The following is a 24,395-nucleotide window of genomic DNA, read 5'->3' on the forward strand; positions in this document are numbered from 1 at the left end:
CCATCTTTTCTCTCACAGGTCATTAGGTAACCATATAAACACCAGGGGTCTATTGAACAGTTTGATGTCCAATATACATAGGTTTATCAAAGTACATGGCACTTTCATACCGCAAAACATACCTTGTGCACACTATTTTCATGGTTTAGATTTACCTAATTCATAAACACACAGGCAGTTTTGTGTGTGTTAAGAGGCAAAAATATATGGTGACCCCTAAAAAACATATTTTTTGGGAAACTATACTTTCAGAAAAATCAAATGTGGGTAAAGACGCCTTTCTACACCAAAGTACAAAACTGCAAAGCTTTCCTAAAATTAGCGGTTTTTGTCATAAAAAACTTAGCAATTTGACACATTTATCTTACAAAATTTTTTATATACAATAGAAAATCACCCCAAATATGAATGCCAAAGGTCTACTGAACAGTTTGATGGCCAATATGCATAGATATACCAAAGTATGTGGTTATGTACAGACCTCAAATAAAAGTTGTGCATACTAATTTTTTCACCTGCCAACTCAGCTTCTGCAAACAGAGCCCCGACTGCATATTATTAGCTGTAAGACCCCCTAACTGTAAGAGACCCCCAGAAACCCATATATTTTTGGAAAGTACACATTCTAACAAATTCCAAACAGGTGGAGTCATCTTTCTACACCAAACTACCAAATAGTAAAGCTATGCTAAAAGAAATGCAGCAAACAACAATGCAAGTCTAAAACTCAATAAAATCCCAAAAATGAAATACAATTAGGCAAATCAATGAAATTAAAAAAAATAGTTATTTTATAGTGTGGTTAGTGGTCAGAATACCTGATACAAGGGTTACAATGTGAAATGTTTTTTAGGGAAAAGACAAAATGATAAAATAAAAAAAAAAGTATGTGTCTGTTTGTGTATACTTGTGTGTACACCACTAAAAAGTGTGTCAACTTTAGTATGTTATAGAATTGCCTATTCTTAAAAACTTTTCAATTGGTCTTCATTTTTAATTTTTTATAGTTTTTGAATTATTTGCCTTCAGGAAAAAAACAAACAACAAAATGATAAAATAAGGAACTAAAAAAGAAAAAATTGTGTCTAAAGAATGTGTATGTGTCTAAGTGTCTAAGGGGCACATTTACTAACCCACAAATCCGAATTGGAAAAATTCCGAGTGGAAAACGAACATTTTGCAACTTTTTCGTATTTTTTGCGTTTTTTTCGGTGCCTTTACGACTTTTCGGAAATTGTCGCGACTTTTTCGTTACCAATACGATTTGCGCGAAAAAACGTGAGTTTTTTGTAGCCATTACGATGCGCTCGTATCTTGTCACGACTTTTTCGTATTGAGCGCTGGTAAGCGGTGGGCGAAACTTTCAGACTTAGCATGATTTTGGAAGCCTCCCATAGGACTCAATGGCACCCTGCAGCTCCAACCTGGCCCAAGAAAAGTCACCATACTGAAGCTTGAATGAATCCGAATCTTTCGTACTCGGCGCAAAGGCTACGAAAAAGGCGCGACTTTTCGCGCAAGTAGTAACACTACGAAAAAATCGCCAGATTTTGCGCAACATTCGTCGCGAAAAATTTTCCGAAAAATCGCCAAATACCGATCATTACAAAAAAAACGCAATCGGACGCATTCGGCCCGTTCGTGTGTAAGTAAATGTGCCCCTAAGTGTGTAAATATCTACAAAAGCAAAAATACAAAGTCAGAAAAACAAAAAAGGCAGAAAAGCAGAACAAAAGCTACATTTAGTAAAAGGTGAGCTGTGTGTGTAAATGTGTGTGTGTGTGTATAGGTAAAAAAAGGCCACTTACTTTTTTGACAGCAGAAGTGTCCTTGGCTGCACATAGGGTCTTATGATCGCAGAGGGATCGGGAGGGCTGGCTAAGGAAGCTCTTAACAGCAGAAACAAGTGCAATCGTGTCTGCTGTTAAGTCGGTACTGCAACAATTGTGTCGCAAGACCAAATTGCCAACTTCCTTTGGCTCGTTGCCCAGGGGGTTGGGGCACACTGGAATCTCTGCACCTGTGGCAAAAGCCGTCAGTGCAGAGAGACGTTTCATTTGTGAAGCACGTATGTCCTACATGCGTGGCACTCAGAGCTATTTCTGAGAAGCACATATCACATACGTGCTTGGCAGTAAAAGCTTCAAAAGGGTGGTTTACCTTCAGGTTAACTTTTAATATGTTAAAGAAATGCCTATTCTTAAAAACTTTTCAGTTGGACTTCATTTTTAATTTTTGATAGTTTTTGCATTATTTGCCTTCATCTTCTGACTCTTTCCAGCTTTCAAATGGGGGTCACTGACCCCGGCAGCCAAATACTATTGCTCTGTGAGGCTACAACTTTATTGCTATTGTTACGTATTATTTATCTATTTATTTATGCCCTCTTCTATTCCTATTCCTGTCTTTCTAACATGACCCTAGCAACCTGATAGCTTCTGAAATTCCAAGGAGAGCAGCTGAACAAAAGGCTAAATAATTTAAAAAAAATGCAAATAATAAAAAATGAAGACCACTTGCAATTTGCCTCAGAATAGCTCTCTCTACATCATACTAAACATTAATTTTAAGGTGAACGGGTGAAGTTCAGTATACAATTTTAGGGATTAGTCCTCCTTTAATGTATATTGGTATGGCACACAGGGCAGATATGTACATTGTGTTACCTGTGTGATTTCCAGCTCCAGATTTCACAAATTTGTGCAATGTTTTTTCTCACTCCAAACACATTCTCTGGCCTGGGGGCTCTGGGATTTGAAACAATGTAACACAAGGCACAGGATTAACAGACCTGCCATGCTGGAGGAGACTGACCTTTGCAAGATTGACACATTTTTGTGAAAAAATTGTTCAGTGTTTTGCAAATTTTGGGGGGTTTCTTTTTGCACGCTTTTGCACAAATTTTTCTGCAGCCAATGGCGAAACTCGGAAATTTGTCGTGAATCCATGCCTGCCGAAATATTTTGCTCATTACTACTGTACACCATTCTGTTGCCTTTAGAGAAAAAAATTGTTTGTCTTCATACAGTATTAATATTTTAAAAGAGTTGGTTTACTGGGCCGATAAATATGATATATTCAGCTTCCAGGCACCTGGTTTTTCCTTCCATCGTCCCTACTGAATTGTAGTTGGTTAATATCCTATGTTCAGTTAGTCTTTATTTTGATTTAATAATTGAATACATTTTTATAATTTGAATCTATTGAATGAATTATCTGATTAAAAAAAACACAACATTAAAACTCATTATAAATGTATATTATATCAAACATTCAAACTGTGGATATTATTTTTTTTTTAAGACCCGCGATTCCTTATTTTTACAAATCACAGCCATAGTCTTGTAGATTGTAAGCTCTTTTGGGCAGGGCCCTCTTCACCTCCTGTATCGGTTATTGGTTGCTTTATATGTTACTCTGTATGTCCAATGTATGTAACCCACTTATTGTACAGTGCTGCGGGATATGTTGGCGCTTTATAAATAAATGTTAATACAGGTATAGGACCCATTATCCAGAATGCTCGGGACCAAGGGTATTCCGGATAAGGGGTCTTTCCGTAATTTGGATCTCCATACCTTAAGTCTACCAAAGAATCAATAAAACTGCAATTGAATCCAATAGGATTGTTTTGCATCCAATAAGGATTATTTATATCTTAGTTGGGATCAATTACAAGGTACTGTTTTATTATTACAGAGAAAAGGGAAATCAGTTTTAAAATTCTGAATTATTTGATTAAAATGGAGTCTATGGGAGACGGGCATTCCGTAATTCGGAGCTTTCTGGATAACGGGTTTCCGGATAAGAGATCCCATACCTGTAATAATAATAATAATAATAATAATGGTCTCAAAGGGGGTCCAACCAGCAAAAAATAAAAGACAATTTTTAGGTTCTACAATTAGAAATAAAGATATCTTCAATATACTCTATGTACTGGTATTTATAAAATTCCATCTTCTCTGATGCTTGTATGTGTCCGTGTAGATATTTTTGGGAAAAGTATATTGGAGCTATCGCTTTCAAAGGTAAGAACCTAAACATCACCTTTTATTTTTTGCCTGTAGTGCCCCTTTTAGCCTGCCCTACATTTCTTTGTTTCAAAAAACAAAATGTTCTTTTGCACAGAATGTTTGCAGTGATCTATTTTTTAAATCCACCTTTTTAAAAAAAAAATACTAACCTTATTATAAAATCTCTTGTATGAACCCCACACTGCCCCCCATTACTTACCTTACAGGGATCCTACATAGCAGGTGCCTTTTATCACGTAAATACATAAGTCTTGTCTTTGTTTAATTATAAAGAGTGAAAGGTTCTTCCATGCAGGGGCACAGAGTCTGCCGGTCTCTTTAGGAACCCAGTTTATATAACCAGTGTGACCAATGGAATTCCTCAGAGAATACACAATGATCAGTGCATTTTCTATATATATATACTTTAATTTATGTGGCTTCATTATGATGAATATCTCTCGAGGGGAAAATAGTTTGAAGTAATATTTTTGTTAACTCATTTTACTGCATTTTGTGATGCTTTTTCTATAACATAGTTTATAACATTTGTTTTTCCGACACATAGGGGCCCATTTACTTACTCACGAACGGGCCGAATGTGTCCGATTGTGTTTTTTTCGTAATGATCGGTATTTTGCGTTTTTTTCGGAAAATGATCGCGACTTTTTCATTACCAATACGATTTTTGCGGAAAAACGCGAGTTTTTCGTAGCCATTCCGAAAGTTGCGATTTTTTCGTAGCGTTAAAACTTGCGCAAAAAGTTGCGATTTTTTCATAGTGTTAAAACTTGCGCAAAACGTCGCGCCTTTTAAGTTTTAACGCTACGAAAAAAGCGCAACTTTTCGCGCAAGTTTTAACGCTACGAAAAAATCGCAACTTTCGGAATGGCTACGAAAAACTCGCGTTTTTTTGCGCAAATCGTATTGGTAATGAAAAAGTCGCGATAATTTCCGAAAAGTCGTAAAGGCGCCGAAAAAATCGCAAAAAATACGAAAAAGTCGCAAAATGTTCGTTTTCCAATCGGAATTCTTCCAATTCGGTCGGAATTCGTGTCTTAGTAAATCAGCCCCATAGAAGTGTAGGCCACCTATTTGGTAAATTCTTTGACTGTAGGCAGGATGTTCAATACATGTTGATCTTGATTATTTTTCTCACGTTGGCCGAGTTTCTAACTACTAATCTGTTTATTTCATTTATCGTTAAGAATAAAGCCTCTCCCTTGACTTTAACTTCACCTTTCCTCAGATGTTCTGACCATGCCCACTGGCAAGATGTTGTTCATCTTTTGGTGTGTGTATACACCTACCACTGCCACATTATTTTCACTTTGTCCACTCACTTGATATATACTTGATATATTTGTTATAACTAGTGATGAGCAAATTGTTTTGCCAGGCATGAATTCGAAGCAAAATTCTACATTTCACCATTGGTGAATTTTCGTGAAACTTACACGAAAAGGCACAGCTGCATCAAAAAAAGACGTGGTTGAGTCAAAAAAGCACAGTTGCATGAAAAAAGTCACGCACAAAAAAGTTGTGCAGTAACCACATTTCATGAATTTTTCAGCGTTTGATTAATTTTTCTGTAGTTTTGCAAATTTTTCAGAGAAGCAAAATGGGACAGATTCGCTCATCACTACTTAGAACGATTAGCTGTGTACCAGTTGAACTGTGCACTCATATGTATCTGTTCCTGAATTCATTGCTCCTCCTCAGTTAAACTAATACATAGAATATAGAATAAATATTGATTGGGAAGCCATTAAATAGCCATATTCACCATTTAGTGCCATCTGGATCAAAAATCTGTTGACTTATTTTTTACCTCCATCAGCATAATGTATGTGGGTAGGTCAGTGGCCAACAGAAAGTTGAATGGAGTCAAACCTGCATATCTTAATTTTTTTATTAATACCATGGATTGTTGTCAGCTGAAACAAATTATGTAAGTCTCTTACATTAATGCACAGCATTCAAACTGTATTTTTCAAATGCTTGGCCAAGTGCAAAAATAGATATAATGGGCCCTGTTTGCACTTTGCACATGGGCCCACAGGTTAGTTCCTGAGGTTCAGGTCTTTGTACCTAGAAGGCAAATTTGCCTGTCAGTGCACTGTAGTGAGAGTGGACAGTAGGTGGTGACATAAGTGTGTTCACTAAGACGCACCATAGCTTCTGTGTGGTTCAAAATAGCAAGTCAGAGATCACCTGCGAGCAGAAGGGTTAATGGAGCCAGGCTGTGTGAGGACATGGGCATAAGGTAGGACACACACACAACTCCTTAAGAGAATGAAACTCTTTATTGCAGCTCCAATGTTACATGTTTCTTTAGCATTTCAATGGTAGCCAGCCTGCACTTATCAGTTCAGCCTGCGGAGGGTGCCAGGATTGGGCATTGCTACTGCTGGTCACTGGAACATGTGAGTACAGCTGTGGTGGTTTCAGCTTTCCATGCCAACCTTAGGTAGCTTTCAAAGGAGGGCATGAGGGACCCTCATGCAGAAAGATCTCATAGCACCAAGTGAACTAGATCCCCCCCCCACCCTTGATAAAATTAGTCTGGTATAGGCAGAAAATCGCTGTGACAACCTCCTAGAGTGCTGGTTGAGCTGCCCCACTTGACAAAGGTCAGGTTGGAAGCAAATGTAATCAAGAACAAACCAAAACAAGAAACCAGGAATCTGCAACAGACAAGAGCAAAGACAAGACCTTCTAACACAGAAAACATATAATCTGGGAAAATGAAGCTTGGCCCCAAACTGAGGGTATCATAAAATTAGAGTCAAGACTTCAGGTATCATGATACCAGCAACATTCATGTTGTATTGTGCTTGAGTTGGTCCTCAATAAAATATTCTCTTCTAGAAATATATGAAGAGATTAACAATTTTCCACTATAGAAGTTTCCTCCCACAGTGTTGATATACATCAGAAAGTGCAAGTTCACACTATCCACAGATAGTGCATTTACTTTATGATCAAGTTCTAAAAATAAGAAACCTGCTTTCTCAATAGCTAATCAGATACAGATGGAGCAAAATTCATATAGTCATTTTGCATAGAAGGGTCACCTACCTCCAAGCTGTTTCATCCTACCTCCTCCAGTGGGTCTCAGACCCCATTCAATGGGATAGCCATACCTTCAACCTCATCTTTACTCATCTGTGCTCTCTAACCTCTTAAACTCTCCTTTCCCTCCTCCTCCACCTCAGAATCCTACCACCAGATGCAAGAACCTTCATCACAGGCATGGATTCGCAGTGGAATTCTGCATTTCGCCATAAACAAATTGTTTTGCGTAACTTCCACAAGATTTTGCTGCAAAAAAATTGGGGTCGTGTCAAAAAAAGGACACCAGCGTTTCACGAATATGTTGCCGATTTTTTTTTTTCAGACTTACTTCACTAACATACTATTTTCCTAATTGATCCTTCAGTGTCTCCCATACAAACTCTACCTCTTCTCCACACCCTCTTTCAGTTGGGGTACCTCAAGAGCACAATTCTTGGACCTCTTATTTTCAATCTATAACACTGGTCAGTTAATCAGCTCATTTCGGTTTCAATATTATTTCTATGCAGATGATACTCAAATCTACCTTACTTTTCTAGACATGCCCTCGCTCTTAGCTCATGTCACCGACTGTCTCCCAGCAATTTCTGCATTTATGTCCTCTCTTTGCCCTAAAATCAACATGGACAAAACTGAACTGGTCATCTTCCCACCTTCTAACTCTGTTTTCCCTACCCTACCGTACTGTTAACATGGAAAATAATAATATAACCTGTGTTTACAAAAGTTTGCTGTCTAGGAGTCACATTTGACACTACCCTCTCATTCACTAAATCCTGTTGCTTTCACCTTGACCCTTCCTCACAATGATACAGAAGAACAGGAACAGCACCTCTTGTCTTTATAGATTAAAATGCCTTTATTGCAAAGTTTTTTTGGGGCAAACAACAACTGCAGCAACGTTTCAGGTCACATAAGACCTTTTATCAAGCTTGATAAAAGGTCTTACAGTATGTGACCTGAAACATTGCTGCTGTTGTTGTTTGCCCCCAAAAAAACTTTGCAATAAAGGCATTTTAATCTACAAAGACAAGAGGTGCTGTTCCTGTTCTTCTGTACCAGGATATGCCAATGGAAAGTGGCCATTGGGGAACCTGCACTACTTCTAACTAATCACAAGGCTTGGTGCTGACTACTACTCTCCCCCTTCCTCACAATGAGACTGTCAAAATTCTTATCTACACCCTTGTCTCATTTAGACTACTGTGAACTTCCCCTGTCTAAACTGACCCCATTCCAATCCATCATGAACAATGTTGCCCAGACTCTCACACCTCTCCTCTCGCTCCCTAAGCACCACCGCTCTCTGCCAGTCCCTGCACTGGTTACCTGTCATATACAGGATTCAATTTAAGATTCTTGTACTCACCTACAAAGTAATCACTGGTGCTGCACCAATATATATAACCACCCTAGTCCCCAGGTACACCCCCAGATGTAACCTTTGGTCTACACATGACCTCCTTTTCTCCTCCTCACTCATCACACCCAGAACTTCTAATGTGTACGTATGTATGTATATCTTTATTTGCTGTACCCATCCTCTGGAATGCTCTGTGACAGACACTATGAGAGTCTACAGGATTTTAAATCGTTACTTAAAACTTTCATTCACGCCTATAAAACTTGATTACCCACTAAACCCCCCTGCTCTTCACCCACACGCTCACTAGCCACTGGTATTTACCTCTTACTCTTCACTTACCATCACTTTAAAAGCAACGGGAACTCTACCGCTCACTGGGTACCCTCACCTCATGTCTCAATTGTGCTCCCTCTTAGAATGTAAGCTCTTGTGATCAGGGCCTCCCCCCTATTGTCTTCTAACAATATCCAAATGTAACTGAAACATTTTTAAGGAAATGTATTTCTCTATATGTTATTTGCTTGATCTTGTATCTTATACTCTGTAAAGTGCTGCAATAAACAATGGCACTGTATAAGTAACAGCTCCCTATGTTCTGTTGTCACTTCATTTACATTATCATTATCTCATTTTATTCCATGAGAGCCAAGACATGTTGTGTAAGCTGTGCCATAATAAATCAAATTTGTTCTATTGTTATGTTACACAGTCATTTAATTGGGAGGGTAAATATGACAAAAATATAATATTCTATGGTGAAATCACCTAAACGGTTTAATAGAAAATCTTTGTCTCACTTTATGAAGGCAACTTTTAAATTCTCTGTTTTTCAGTGTGTAAATAAGAGGATTTAGCACAGGGCCCAGGACAATGTACAGCAGTGAGAAATACTTGTCTCTTTCCAGGGAATAACTTGTGGTGGGTCTCATATACAGGCAAAGTACTGTCCCATAAAGGGTTATCACACAGGCCAGGTGAGAAGCACAGGTAGAAAAGGCTTTTTGTCTCCCCTCTGAGGATTGTATTTTCAGGATAGCAGAGATGATAAATATGTATGAGGTCAGAGTAAGGAGGAAGGAACTGAATGTAAATAATGTCCCTCCAATATAAATTAAAAGTTCCACACTGAAGATTTTGGTGCAGGAAAGTTTTAGCAATGGTGAAATGTCACAGAAAAAATGGTTAATAAGATGGGAAGCACAATATGATAGTTTAGATATAAGTACAACAAGGCCAATTGGGTCGACAAACCCAACAGTGAATGCTGCAGTTATAAGCCCAGCACAGTGTTTCCTGCTCATTCGGGCAATGTAATGAAGGGGATCACAGATGGCAACATAACGATCATATGCCATGGCCGTCAGGAGAAAGTATTCACTGCAAGCCAGAGCCATAAAAAGGTACATTTGGGTCATACACCCCAAGAATGAAATGTTATTTTGCTGTTTGAGAAGAATATGTAGCAAATTAGGTAAAATATTTGAGGAGAAAGAAATGTCTATGAGTGAAAGGTTCTGCAAGAATATGTACATGGGGGTGTGTAAGTGAGGATTGCATGAAATGACTAAGAATATGATGAGATTTCCCAGCAGAATGATGAGATAGATTCCAAGGAATAGCACAAAAAGAGAAAGATGGAACCTGGGAGTATCAGAGAACCCTTGTATAAGGAATCCTGATAAATTTCCTTGATTTTCTATGGCCATGTCTTTCTCCTGTATACAAAAAAAAACAGAAATTTATCATACCTCATAAACTGCACAGCTTATTAACTGACTTATCATCACCACCAAATACCTAAAACGCTTTACACTTACGATGTTTTACCCTTGCCAGGTATTTGACACCTGCATGTAGCATGGCATTGACACATTTTACATTGCTTTTTACATATACCTTTTGCCTCTACTGTGATTGTCACATGATCAGGTTCTGGGTCCTCGTGGAATCACAATGCCCACAAACTATAAAGTGAAGCAGGGCAAGTAATGCAAGAGTCATGCAATGATGTTATTATGCAACTTATATTATTGTGTTACATAAAATATTTACTAATCTTACTCTATTCACACTTATAGTAAAGTATTGAGTACCTTAAAATGCCCTGTACACGCTGTAGTATATATTTAATTACACAACTATGTTGACTCAAAAACTCGTACTTCTGCCATGGCACAAGGAGAGACCTGAGAACCTATGCCCAAATGGGTTACATCATTTTTTTTAGAAAAGAAGAAAAATACTCAGCGCTTCTCGTGGTCTTCGTAAGGTGTGTATAATCTTTGTTGATCTTCGAACAATGTGCATTGGAAGCGCATAAAAATAAACAAACTCTACGCATTTCATGTGATTCCGTCACGATTCCTCAGGAGCCGGATCATAATATACCTGTTTAACTTAATTGAGCCCTTAACATCCGTTACTAACACCCAGAAGTGACATCACTATGTGTGGGCGGAAGTGACGTCAGCACTTGCACTCTAATGGAACATGAAGGAACAGAAAGTCCTGGCAAATATTGAGCACAAATACGAAAAAATGTGAGGATGATCAAATCTTACATTCACATATGTTAAGATTCATCTTATTGAATAAACTTATTAGTGTTGGTAATGGATGTTAAGGGCTCAATTAAGTTAATTAAACAGGTTTATAAGTACATTATGTTATCAGCGGGCATTATGATTCGGCTCCTGAGAAAGCGTGACTGAATCACGCGAAACGAGTAGAGCTTGTTCTTGTTTCTGCAGATTTGTACTACAATCCTGTGAGTAGCCTGTATATGGGCAGGTTTTATTTTTAATAAATAGTATTACACTATGGGGCGCATTTACTAATCCTTGAATCCGAATCCCAAATGGGAAAAAATCGTATTGGAAACAAAAACTTAGCGATATTTTCGTCGCTGTCGCGGGTTTTTCGTATTTTGCGCGACTTTTTTGTCGCCATCACGACATCATTTTTTGTCGTATCTTGCGTGATGTTTCCGTTGCCATCGCGATTTTTTGGTATTGAGCAATTGTAAACAGTGGAAAAACCAATCAGCATTTTTCGCGCCGGCGACGAAAAAGTTGTGGAACATATACGATAAGGTCGTAACGGCGGCAAAAAAGTTGCGCAAAATACGAAAACATCGCGATGCCGACGAAAAAGTCGCAAAAATACGATCATTACGAAAAAACGCATTTGGACGCTTTCGGACGTTCATGGATTATTAAATGTGCTTCTATGTTTTCTCATTTTATCATAATTTGAGGATCCCGCTTTATCACTACTATCAAGAATCTACAGATTTACTTTGCCTTGCTGTATTTTACATCTGGTGAGTGCATCAGCTCACCATTTTGCACTGGTGGACAAAGTTTAATATTTAACTCATTTATGGTCACATTTTTCAAGCTTGCACTTGTGGGTGTTTTATTAATTTAAGAAATATTACACCATAATTTCACATGTTCTTTATTTTTATGCGCTTCCAATGCACATTGTTTGGAGACACATGATTTTTTTACTTTTACATAGAGTGAAAATGAAAATAAAAAAAATATTAATTGCTGAGAACTTTACTACTACCGAAAAAAACACATACGTATATTCTTTTTCATTTAAACAAATAAATAAAAAAAGCTTTTGCACTACTGTTTACATATTACAGAAAGCAATAGCATGCCCACGGAACATACAACTACGCCAATCAAGGAGAAACATTACTGCTGCAATATTTCCATATAGTTTTTAGCTGCAACCAAATAGCAATTTTTGAGCAAAGTAATGATATTGTGTTAAAGATGAAAATTGAGAACAGTGCTCATACAGCCAATGGGAGGAGTATTGAATTCAATTTTGATGATAACTGAATAGACAAGGTAGTTCAGCATATGTAGACCAGATGCAGGATAAAATACTGCACAATGGGCCTTTTCTGTCCTTGGTTATTATTTCTGTTGTGAAGCTTTGATCTTGGGAAGGGAGCAAAGAATGAAATATAAGTTGTTGCACCTGTATGAATAGTTCCAGGTGCTTTGGGTTTAATGTGAGTCAAGTTGCCAAATGGAAGTTATATAAAGCAGTGCTGGGAAATTCTACACTATTATTGTGTTTATACTTTTGAAGTATATGGTAAAAATCATTCGGGAAACTCAAAGGGAAGTATTGTCAAGTTTGGGTTTATGGAACGGCTGTAATAATTTGAGTTATGTTTTATATAAATTCAGTATTATAATCAAATTTTTGTCAACTCATCCCCAAAGATATTTTCCAGAATTCCCCCTTTATCCAGTAAACAACTTGATAAATATATTTGTGCTTCAAGCACAGGATGTACATCTCTCTCATCTTTCATCCCTTCTTTCTCTGTTACCTATCCTCAATGTCTGTGCCTATCCCCCAGATAAATGTAGCCTTTAATAGGCAACACAATCATAATAACACTACAATATATACACTATTTACATTTGTGGACCCACTCTCTCTCATATCTATCTTTGATCTATCTGTTTCATCATCTATGCTATCTATTTTCTATTTAATTATGTGATCACATTTCTATTTCTACTCTCACTTTATTAATCTGTCCTTTCTTACTCTATCATGTCTTGATCATCTATCCATCAATATTTAAGCTCTGTGGAACTACATATCAGAGTTCAGTTGTATTATCTATCTATACTTGTATTTACAGTGAGCTCTGTGCTTTGTTCCATCACCAAGCTATATAAAATAATTGGTATTGTAAAGACATGATTTAATAAACATGTGATTTATACCTAAATAGCTAAATATCTTGTAGCATGTGAATTACTTACTATTCTTTATTCATTACATTTTTTTTTTTTAGTAAATAAATGCAAATGTGCAGAATTGTCAAGCTATTGAAGAGACAAATATAGCATATTTAACATCCATGGCTTAATACATGTTGGGCACAATATTTAGAAGTGATTGCACAATGATAAAATATAATATTACATAATGAAGCATTTTGACAATAGGAATAGCATTCCATAAACACTGCAATATATTCGGTGGGCAAAAAAATCTGTAATATTGATAGATTCGATATGTGAAATATTTATTTCCAATTTTAAAGCATATTAAAATAGTGAACAGAGTGAAAAACCCTTTGATACGTAAGGGTAAACCTTTTCTTTCAATCTCGCTGCTCATTGCATTGACCTTAAGGTCCTCTTCTCCATTTTTTGTGGAACATCTAAACCTAAAATTGTGAACCTAGAATCTCATACATTCATTATACAATTTTGAGCAAGAATTACGTCTAGCTCCACCAGGTCTTTACTGGAGCTGCTCAGTAACCTGTCCGAATATTACTCCTGATGCTTGTGATGAGCAACCAATACAACTATATCAAATAGGTTTATGAATTGTACATTTTTTATTTCCTACTGATAATATATATTTTGTTTGCTCTTTGATAAGCCGGATACAATGCCCCTTACTGTTGCACTCATTTGGTTGCATGACATTTGTGAGTTCATGTTTCTAGTATAGTTTCTATTATATAGATAACACTGACATGGCACAGAATTCATATTTATTGTATTGCACCAAATGTTAGAATTTCACATATAATTATCTGCAACACTTGCCTTCTGTATCTTAGTCCTTCAATGAAGTCAAGTTGTATTACCTCAGTAAATTCACAAATATTCTGATGAAAACTCTGTAGGATACAATTGCCCAGGCTTGCCATTTAATAATCTGTAGAATGCACTTGTGTAGACTACATGAAATTGTTAAAGACATGTCTCGTCTGTTCAGCTTTATAATAGATAGCCTACTCCCTTGAGCACTTTATAGCTAACAGGAGTTTCCCCATGGAATAATAGCTGTGTCCCTTGTGCTCTGGATCACACTGCATTACACTGATGTGAATAATTATTCTTTAAGAGTGTTCAGTCCTTTCTCTATATTTTATGCTTGTATTGAATGATGTTGCTTAATATGGCCTCTCCTTTTGGACTAGCACCTCCTTACATTTTACATTTAGGATCACAAGTGAAACATAAAGGTATCTGTGCCCATACAGGCTCCTAGAAACTAGAGATACCACCAATGCCAGGCAGACCTAATGAATTGCAAGAATGAGCACTGATGTAAGGAAACCCTACCACGCTGGAGGTGGCAGTAATCTCAGGGTTACCTTAGTGGGTTGCATCAATAGTCTGACTTGTGCCGAGAAAAATCTCAGACTGTACCTTCTGGTGCACTAAATATGATTTTCACTAGTCCTGAGCTTAAGGGCAAATGCCCATACCTGGTGCACTCTTACCTTCCAATTTGTGCCTGTATGTTACCCAACCACTTAGATTGTAAGCTCTATGGGGCAGGGACCTCCTTCCTACTGTGTCTCATACCACATGGTACTTACTCCCTGTGTATTTATACTTATTTATTACAGCACTTGTCCTGTGTGTAATTGTGTATATTGTAAGATTCTACAGCACTGCGTACCCTTGTAGCACTTTATAAAGTTATACATACATACCTACATGCACACATACATACAAGTGAATCGGGCGCTGGTGTCATTGCTAACACCATGCATATTAGTGCCAGATTCATGCAACACATGATAAGCATTATTATTTTTATTTTTTTAATCACTTTTTATTGATTTTATAACCACATTTAAGTACAGTAGGATTGCAAAAGAAAAGAAACGAAAGAAAGAAAAACATAAACAATACTTCCCCCTTAAATCGTATCTTAAACATAATAGGAAAAAATACAGAAAAAACCCCTGAGAATTTGATTGACATATTTTCAGTAAGCCTCACATAATACATTTTCACATTAGCATAGTTCCGTAGTGCCGTAATTGTTGGTCCATATAGGTCATACCTTGATCCTCAATATAGTAAACCTGTAACTACTCAGTGTTGTAATTGGTTAACTATTTCTCCAGTTGACCAGAGCCCCGTCCTCTTTCCTGTCTTTGGAAATGGGGTAGTCTTTGGTTGTTATGAAACTAAAAAACTAGGGGGTTAGCTGAATGCTCAGGACCTGCGGTTTTCCGGATAAGGGGTCTTTCCATAATTTGGATCTCCTACCTTGCCTGCTAAAAAAATATTTAAACAGTAATTAAACCCAATAGGCTTGTTTTGCCCCCAATAAGGATTCATTATACCTTAGTTGGGATCAAGTACAGGTACTGTTTTATTATTACAGAGAAAAGGGAATCATTTAACCATGAAATAAACCCAATAGGGCTGTTCTGCCCCCAATAAGGGGTAATTATATATTAGTTGGGATCAAGTACAGGTACTGTTTTATTATTACAGAGAAAAGGGAATCATTTAACCATGAAATAAACCCAATAGGGCTGTTCTGCCCCCAATAAGGGGTAATTATATCTTAGTTGGGATCAAGTACAGGTACTGTTTTATTATTACAGAGAAAAGGGAATCATTTAACCATGAAATAAACCCAATAGGGCTGTTCTGCCCCAATAAGGGGTAATTATATCTTAGTTGGGATCAAGTACAGGTACTGTTTTATTATTACAGAGAAAAGGGAATCATTTAACCATGAAATAAACCCAATAGGGCTGTTCTGCCCCAATAAGGGGTAATTATATCTTAGTTGGGATCAAGTACAGGTACTGTTTTATTATTACAGAGAAAAGGGAATCATTTAACCATTAAATAAACCCAATAGGGCTGTTCTGCCCCCAATAAGGGGTAATTATATCTTAGTTGGGATCAAGTACAGGTACTGTTTTATTATTACAGAGAAAAGGGAATCATTTAACCATGAAATAAACCCAATAGGGCTGTTCTGCCCCAATAAGGGGTAATTATATCTTAGTTGGGATCAAGTACAGGTACTGTTTTATTATTACAGAGAAAAGGGAATCATTAAAACATGAAATAAACCCAATAGGGCTGTTCAGGAGTATCAGAGAACCCCTGGATGATGAATCCTGAAACATTTTCTTGACTTCCTAAGGCCATTTTTCAAGTCTTTCCTTCTGTGTATGAAAGTAAATAATAATTAATATAGATCACATATGGCTGAATGACATAGCAACCGAATGCCTATTTTGATGTAAATCTTTCACAATTATACAAAAAAATTCCACCTGACATAATTTCCATTATTGCCTATGAGAGTGATGTGTATGCCTTATTTTGGTGCATCTGTGCTGACCCTATTGATGCAGGGTATGGAGAAATCACAAGAGCTCCCACCTGGTTTGGAGGTGGTGGTGGTAGCTCCAGGATTTCCCCTGCATCAGGAAAACAGGAAACAGGAAGAAGGCAGGAGAGATAAGCACAACTATACAGAAGTGCAAGGAACACATTTTGATGCAAGTACCTTTATTTCACGTAACTTCAATGAATGTTTTATGCACAACTGACTGAGGGAGAATTGTGAGATTGCAACTGTGCCTGTGGTCTTATTTGAGAACTATTATCTAAGCTGATCTAATTACCCTGGAACAAATAACAGATTATGCTAGCATACGTGCCTCGGCATTAGCACTGACAATTTTTTTTTATTGTATTAAGAGGATCCTTGGCTTCAGGTTCTCTGGTAGGGCCATGTTTCCAACTCTAATGCTGTCTATTATAGATAGATATGGATATTATAGACATAATAAATCAGTACATACAGGTGAAACGGCACATTTATACTTCACATTCTGCATTTTTGCTTGTTAAAAGTCTTAGGTTAGATCAGCACAAAATTCAAGCAACTGTTTATCTTTATCCTACTTTTTTTCTTTTTTAAATACTGTTATTTTTTACAGAACATTTATACATATCGTTTTATCGTTTACAGTAGGTATTGAATTGTATTATTGACCTTGATTCTAACCCTACAATGCTCCTACATAGCAATGCCAGCTAAATATCATCATCATTGTTTGTATGAGGAGCAGAATGTTCTTCCATGCAATGGCACAGAGCCTGTCCAATATACTAGTTGGATTCTGACTCTACTGATGGATAGTGATGAGTGAATCTTTCAAATTTTAATTTACGAAAACATTTGGGAAAATGTAAGAAATTCACGAGACTAAGAAAATTGTGAAATGCTTTGAACTCAATTATGTTTTTATCAGCTCTCTTTTTCCATGTAGACTACATTGAAGTCTATAGGTGGTATCTCGCAGCAATTTTTTTTTCCACACAAAATACATTAGGGCAACGGACGCTTTGTTGCTGTTTTTTGCGGCAAAAATCTTTGCAGTATTTTTTAGAAAAACATTTACAGAGGGCAAAGTGCTGAATTTTGCTGCAAATCCAAAACCTTGTAAAAATTCTCTCATCCCTACCGATTGCCTCATTTTTCAGTGCTCCCTCTTCAACCATCATTAAACTATTTCTTCTCTCCTCAAGCGGTACCAATTAAACCACACTAAGAAGGAAATGTGGGTTTTTTTGTTTTTTTTTAATTTTACTTACATAGTAACATAGTAACATAGTAAGTGGGTTGAAAAAAGACATACGTCCATCACGTTCAACCATATTGCCTATATATAACCTGCCTAACTACTAGTTGATCCAGAGGAAGGCAAAAACCCCATCTGAAGCCTCTGCCGCAGAGGGGAAAAATTCCTTCCTGACTCCAAGATGGCAATCGGACCAGTCCCTGGGGCAACTTGTACTGAGAGCTATCTCCCATAACCCTGTATTCCCTCACTTGTACTGAGAGCTATCCACCATACCCCTGTATTCCCTCACTAGTACTGAGAGCTATCTCCCCTACCCCTGTATTCCCTCACTTGTACTGAGAGCTATCTCCCCTACCCCTGTATTCCCTCACTGTACTGAGAGCTATCTCCCATACCCCTGTATTCCCTCACTTGTACTGAGAGCTATCTCCCCTACCCCTGTATTCCCTCACTTGTACTGAGAGCTATCTCCCCTACCCCTGTATTCCCTCACTTGTACTGAGAGCTATCCCCCATACCCCTGTATTCCCTCACTTGTACTGAGAGCTATCTCCCATACCCCTGTATTCCCTCACTTGTACTGAGAGCTATCCCCCTACCCCTGTATTCCCTCACTTGTTACTGAGAAGCTATCCCCCCTACCCCTGTATTCCCTCACTTGTACTGAGAGCTATCCCCCCTACCCCTGTATTCCCTCACTTGTACTGAGAGCTATCCCCCTACTCCTGTATTCCCTCACTTGTACTGAGAGCTTTCTCCCATACCCTCTATTCCCTCACTTGTACTGAGAGCTATCCCCCCTACCCCTGTATTCCCTCACTTGTACTGAGAGCTATCCCCCCTACCCCTGTATTCCCTCACTTGTACTGAGAGCTATCCCCCCTACCCCTGTATTCCCTCACTTGTACTGAGAGCTATCCCCCTACTCCTGTATTCCCTCACTTGTACTGAGAGCTTTCTCCCATACCCCTGTATTCCCTCACTTGTACTGAGAGCTATCCCCCCTACCCCTGTATTCCCTCACTTGTACTGAGAGCTATCCCCCTACTCCTGTATTCCCTCACTTGTACTGAGAGCTTTCTCCCATACCCCTCTATTCCCTCACTTGTACTGAGAGCTATCTCCCCTACCCCTGTATTCCCTCACTTGTACTGAGAGCTATCCCCCCTACCCCTGTATTCCCTCACTTGTACTGAGAGCTATCCCCCTACTCCTGTATTCCCTCACTTGTACTGAGAGCTTTCTCCCATACCCCTCTATTCCCTCACTTGTACTGAGAGCTATCTCCCCTACCCCTGTATTCCCTCACTTGTACTGAGAGCTATCCCCCTACTCCTGTATTCCCTCACTTGTACTGAGAGCTTTCTCCCATACCCCTCTATTCCCTCACTTGTACTGAGAGCTATCTCCCCTACCCCTGTATTCCCTCACTTGTACTGAGAGCTATCCCCCCTACCCCTGTATTCCCTCACTTGTACTGAGAGCTATCCCCCATACCCCTGTATTCCCTCACTTGTACTGAGAGCTATCCCCCATACCCCTGTATTCCCTCACTTGTACTGAGAGCTATCTCCCATACCCCTGTATTCCCTCACTTGTACTGAGAGCTATCCCCCCTACCCCTGTATTCCCTCACTTGTACTGAGAGCTATCTCCCATACCCCTGTATTCCCTCACTTGTACTGAGAGCTATCCCCCCTACCCCTGTATTCCCTCACTTGTACTGAGAGCTATCTCTCCTACCCCTGTATTCCCTCACTTGTACTGAGAGCTATCCCCCCTACCCCTGTATTCCCTCACTTGTACTGAGAGCTATCCCCCCCTACCCCTGTATTCCCTCACTTGTACTGAGAGCTATCTCCCATTACCCCTGTATTCCCTCACTTGTACTGAGAGCTATCTCCCATACCCCTGTATTCCCTCACTTGTACTGAGAGCTATCTCCCCTACCCCTGTATTCCCTCACTTGTACTGAGAGCTATCTCCCCTACCCCTGTATTCCCTCACTTGTACTGAGAGCTATCCCCCCTACCCCTGTATTCCCTCACTTGTACTGAGAGCTATCCCCCCTACCCCTGTATTCCCTCACTTGTACTGAGAGCTATCTCCCCTACCCCTGTATTCCCTCACTTGTACTGAGAGCTATCCCCCCTACCCCTGTATTCCCTCACTTGTACTGAGAGCTATCTCCCATAACCCTGTATTCCCTCACTTGTACTGAGAGCTATCCCCCTACCCCTGTATTCCCTCACTTGTACTGAGAGCTATCCCCCCTACCCCTGTATTCCCTCACTTGTACTAAGAGCTATCTCCCATAACCCTGTATTCCCTCACTTGCTAAGAATCCATCCAGCCCCTTCTTAAAGTTATATAATGTATCAGCCAGCACAACTGATTCGGGGAGGGAATCCCACAACTTCACAGCTCTCACTGTAAAAAAAAGTTCTGAATATTTAAACGGAACCTCCCTTCTTCTAAACGGAGTGGGTGCCCTCGTGTCCGTTGGAAGGACCTACTGGTAAATAAAACATTAGAGAGGTTATTATATGATCCCCTTATATATTTATACATAGTTATCATGTCACCTCTTAAGCGCCTCTTCTCCAGTGTAATTGTACAAGGCTGAACAGTTCCAAATTGATACTCAGTACAGATCATCATAATATTTTTCAGGGTCTTCAGGCATCACCAGTATCTCTTTTTTAATGTCTGACTCTTCTGCCAATGATTTTTTTTTCTGTGATTATTTCAGATTTATCATTGCTGCCTATCATTCAAGGACATTTTTTTGAGTATTAAAAAAAAAGAGTCAGGAATTTTAGAATATTATTAAAAGTAAATAGAACAATTAAATATGTATTTTCCATGACTAAATGCAGTCCCCATTATTCCATACAAGTTTTTTTCAAAAATATGCCAGTGATGAGGAATAAAAAAACCCACATGGTCACATAATAAGTTTTTCAAATAGTAAAAATTAAGAATCTGATTATACTTATATGTAACCAAATAATCTAGAAAGTTCTTTAATTTTAGCACATACTGCATTCACCAGATCAGTGGGTCCTAAACTGTGGGAGAGGGACTTGGTGGAAGCACTATTCATGTTATAGTTTGAGAAAGGTTGAGTTTGCTTTAACCCTTTCGCTGCCAGATGTTATGGTCAAAGCGGAACTTGTACTGCCTTTTTTACCTAATTCATAAACACATGGCAGTTTTATGTGGGGTTTAAGCTGCAGAAATATAGGACGACCCCTGAAAACCATATATTTTTTTGGAAAGTACACATACAGACTAGTGATGGGCGAAAAGTGTCGCCAGGCATGGATTCGCGGCGAATTTCCGCGTTTCGCCATTGGCGGATTGTTTCGCGAAACGGATGAAAAATTTCGCCGCGCAAAAATTCGCCGCACGTCCAAAAATTGTCACCGGCGTCAAAAAAGAATAGTCGCGGGCGACAAAATAATAGCCGCGGGCGACGAAACAATAGCGCGTGACAAAATAATAGCCGCGGGCGACGAAACAAGAGCCGCGGGCGACGAAACAATAGCTGCGGGCGACGAAATAATAGCCGCGCGACAAAACAAGAGCCGCAGGCGACGAAACAAGAGCCGCGTGAGGAAACAAGAGCCGCGCGACGAAACAAGAGCCGCGGGCGACGAAATAATAGCCGCGCGACAAAACAATAGCCGCGGGAGACGAAACAATAGCCGCGCGACAAAATAATAGCCGCGGGCGACAATTTTTTTGTCGCACGACATTTTCGCCGTTTCGCGAATTTTTCGCCGTTTCGCGGATCTTTTAAAAGATTCGCGAATTTTTCGGCGAAGCGAAACAGAACAGATTCGCTCATCACTAATACAGACAAATCCAACATGGGTAAAGAATCCTTTCTACACCAAAGTACCAATCTGCAAAGCTTTCCGAAATGTATTGATTTTTATGACATTTCTGAAAATTGCCTAAAAATGTTGCAATTTGCCGCATTTATCTCACACAATTTCTTGCGTACAAAGGCAAGTCACCCCAAATAGGAACACCAGAGGTCTACTGAACAGTTTGATGCCCAATATGCATAGATATACCAAAGTCTGTGGTATGTACTGACCCCAAAATGAAAATAGCGCATAAAGTATGGATTTCTCACCTGCCAACTCAGCTTTTGCAAACAGAGCCCGCTTACAGCGTATTATGTGTGTTAGACCCCCTACACATTCTGATGAATTCAAAATAGGTAAAGTTATTTTTCTACACCAAAGAACCACTTGGCAAAGCTATGCTAAAAACAGATCAGGAACACTAATACAGGGATAAAAAAATGCAATAAAACCACAGAAATTGTGCTCGTTGCCCAGGGGACTGTCATTGCATTTGCATGTGCTGCCTCTTCAGAGAGAAACCTTTATCTACCAAAGAACGTATGGCGCACATGCTTGGCAGATAAAGCCTTTTTCTGAAAGCATGTATGCCATGCTTTGCAGCTAAAGGGTTAAATCAGACAACTTAGATTATGTTTACATTAATATTGCAAAAGTAATATCAGCACAGGTTTTAAATAGTAGGTATAAAAAGTCAATATTTATTAAGAAATATGAACAGGAACATAGCAAACCTCAACATTTCAGTCCCCCACAGGGACCTTCCTCAGGATGCAAATGAAAAATAGACTGCTTTTCTTTTGCTTTATGGGCTAAAATATGGGCTATTGATGACTACTCTGGTCAGATTGATGTTTTATTGGCTGGCATTACCTACAAAAAAAGACACAAATCTTTGCTTCATTTTATTTAAAGAACACTGGAATTCTTTATTTTTCAGTGTGTAAATAAGAGGATTTAGCACAGGGCCCAGGACAATGTACAGCAGGGAAAAATATTTGTCCCTTTTTATGGAATAACTTGTGGTGGGTCTCACATACAGGCAAATAACTGTCCCATAAAGGGTTATCACACAGGCCAGGTGAGAAGCACAGGTAGAAAAGGCTTTTTGTCTCCCCTCTGAGGATTGTATTTTCAGGATAGCAGAGACGATAAATACGTATGAGGCCAGGATTGGGAGGAAGGAACTGAAAATCAGCAATGTCCCTTCAATGTAAATTAAAAGTTCCACACTAAAAGTGCTGCTGCAGGAAAGTTTTAGCAATGGTGTGACATCACAGAAATAATGGTTAATAAGATGGGAAGCACAATATGATAGTTTAGATATAAGTGTAACAATGCTGATTGATTCACTAAAACCAAAAGTATATGATGCAGTTATAAGCCCAGCACAAGGTTTCCTGCTCATTCGGGCAATGTAATGAAGGGGATCACAGATGGCAACATAACGATCATATGCCATGGCCGTCAGGATAAAGTATTCACTGCCAGCCAAGGACCCAAAAACAAATATTTGAGTCATACACCCCAAGAATGAAATGTTATTTTGTTGTGTGAGAAGAATATGTAGCAAATTAGGTAAAACAGTTGAGGAGAAAGAAATGTCTATGAGTGAAAGGTTCTGCAAGAATATGTACATGGGGGTGTGTAAGTGAGGATTGCATGAAATGACTAAGAATATGATGAGATTTCCCAGCAGAATGATGAGATAGATTCCAAGGAATAGCACAAAAAGAGAGATTTGAAGCTCAGGAGTATCAGAGAACCCTTGGATGATGAATCCTGAAACATTTCCTTGACTTCCTGATGCCATTTTTCAAGTCTTCCTTCCTGTGTATGACTGCAAATTATAATAGAAATATGTCAGATATTATAGATAGAGTAACCCACCCATATATACTTAAGAACCAATATTTTGTCCTTGTAAATTGTTGAAAGTTGATGGTATCATGTTGCAGTCATGACCACTACTTCTTTCTTCTGTGCTTAGATCTCCAGGACAGGAGAGTTAACATGGTTCCATTTAAATATTTGGAAAGGATTTTTTACAGTGAGAGCTGTGAAGTTGTGAAATTCCCTCCCCGAATCATTTGTACTGGCTGAAACATTATATAGCTTTAAGAAGGGGCTGTGGTTAGTGGAGTACCGCAGGGGTCAGTCCTTGGTCCTTTGCTTTTTAACTTGTTTATTAATGACCTGGAGGGGGGCATAGACAGTACTGTTTCTATTTTTGCTGATGACACTAAATTGTGCAAAACTATAAGTTCCATGCAGGATGCTGCTGCTTTGCAGAGCGATTTGACAAAATTGGAAAACTGGGCAGCAAACTGGAAAATGAGGTTCAATGTTGACAAGTGCAAAGTTATGCACTTTGGTAGGAATAATATAAACGCAAACTATCTACTGAATGGTAGTGTGTTGGGGGTTTCCTTAATGGAGAAGGATCTAGGGGTTTTTGTAGATCACAAGTTGTCTAATTCCAGGCAGTGTCATTCTGTGGCTACTAAAGCAAATAAAGTGCTGTCTTGTATAAAAAAGGGCATTGACTCAAGGGATGAGAACATATTTTTGCCGCTTTATAGGTCCCTGGTAAGGCCTCACCTTGAGTATGCAGTGCAGTTTTGGGCTCCAGTCCT

At 38.7% G+C, this 24,395-nt stretch overlaps 2 protein-coding genes across 2 annotated transcripts; both read right to left on the reverse strand.

The window, feature by feature from the left end:
* Positions 1-9,221: 9,221 nt before the first annotated feature.
* LOC116412177 (olfactory receptor 8H3-like) lies at positions 9,222-17,798 on the reverse strand. Its single transcript, XM_031905816.1, has 3 exons — positions 17,762-17,798; positions 16,671-16,708; positions 9,222-10,175 (listed from the first exon to the last, which is right to left on the reverse strand). The coding sequence occupies exons 1-3, from the start codon at positions 17,796-17,798 to the stop codon at positions 9,222-9,224; spliced, it is 1,029 nt and encodes a 342-aa protein (XP_031761676.1).
* Positions 17,799-22,684: 4,886 nt separating this feature from the next.
* Positions 22,685-23,572, reverse strand: LOC116412178 (olfactory receptor 8H1-like; the record flags this gene model as incomplete). The annotated part of the gene is made up of 1 exon (XM_031905817.1): positions 22,685-23,572. A coding segment is annotated over exon 1 (888 nt), but the record flags the coding sequence as incomplete, so codon positions are not given.
* Positions 23,573-24,395: the final 823 nt, after the last annotated feature.

Source organism: Xenopus tropicalis, chromosome 7 (genome assembly GCF_000004195.4).
Source record: "Xenopus tropicalis strain Nigerian chromosome 7, UCB_Xtro_10.0, whole genome shotgun sequence".
In the NCBI taxonomy this organism is placed as follows: domain Eukaryota; kingdom Metazoa; phylum Chordata; class Amphibia; order Anura; family Pipidae; genus Xenopus; species Xenopus tropicalis.

What these genes read in the sequence shown, in the direction of transcription:
- LOC116412177 (XM_031905816.1), bottom strand. Translation starts at nt 17,798, where the DNA reads ATGGTTGAAGAGGGAGCACTGAAAAATGAGGCAATCG. An exon ending in ACTGAAAAATGAGGCAATCG is followed by an intron (nt 16,709 to 17,761) that starts GTAGGGATGAGA and finishes TTCCTGATGCAG; the next exon opens with GGGAAATCCTGGAGCTACCA. An exon ending in CACCACCACCTCCAAACCAG is followed by an intron (nt 10,176 to 16,670) that starts GTGGGAGCTCTT and finishes TTTTGTATACAG; the next exon opens with GAGAAAGACATGGCCATAGA.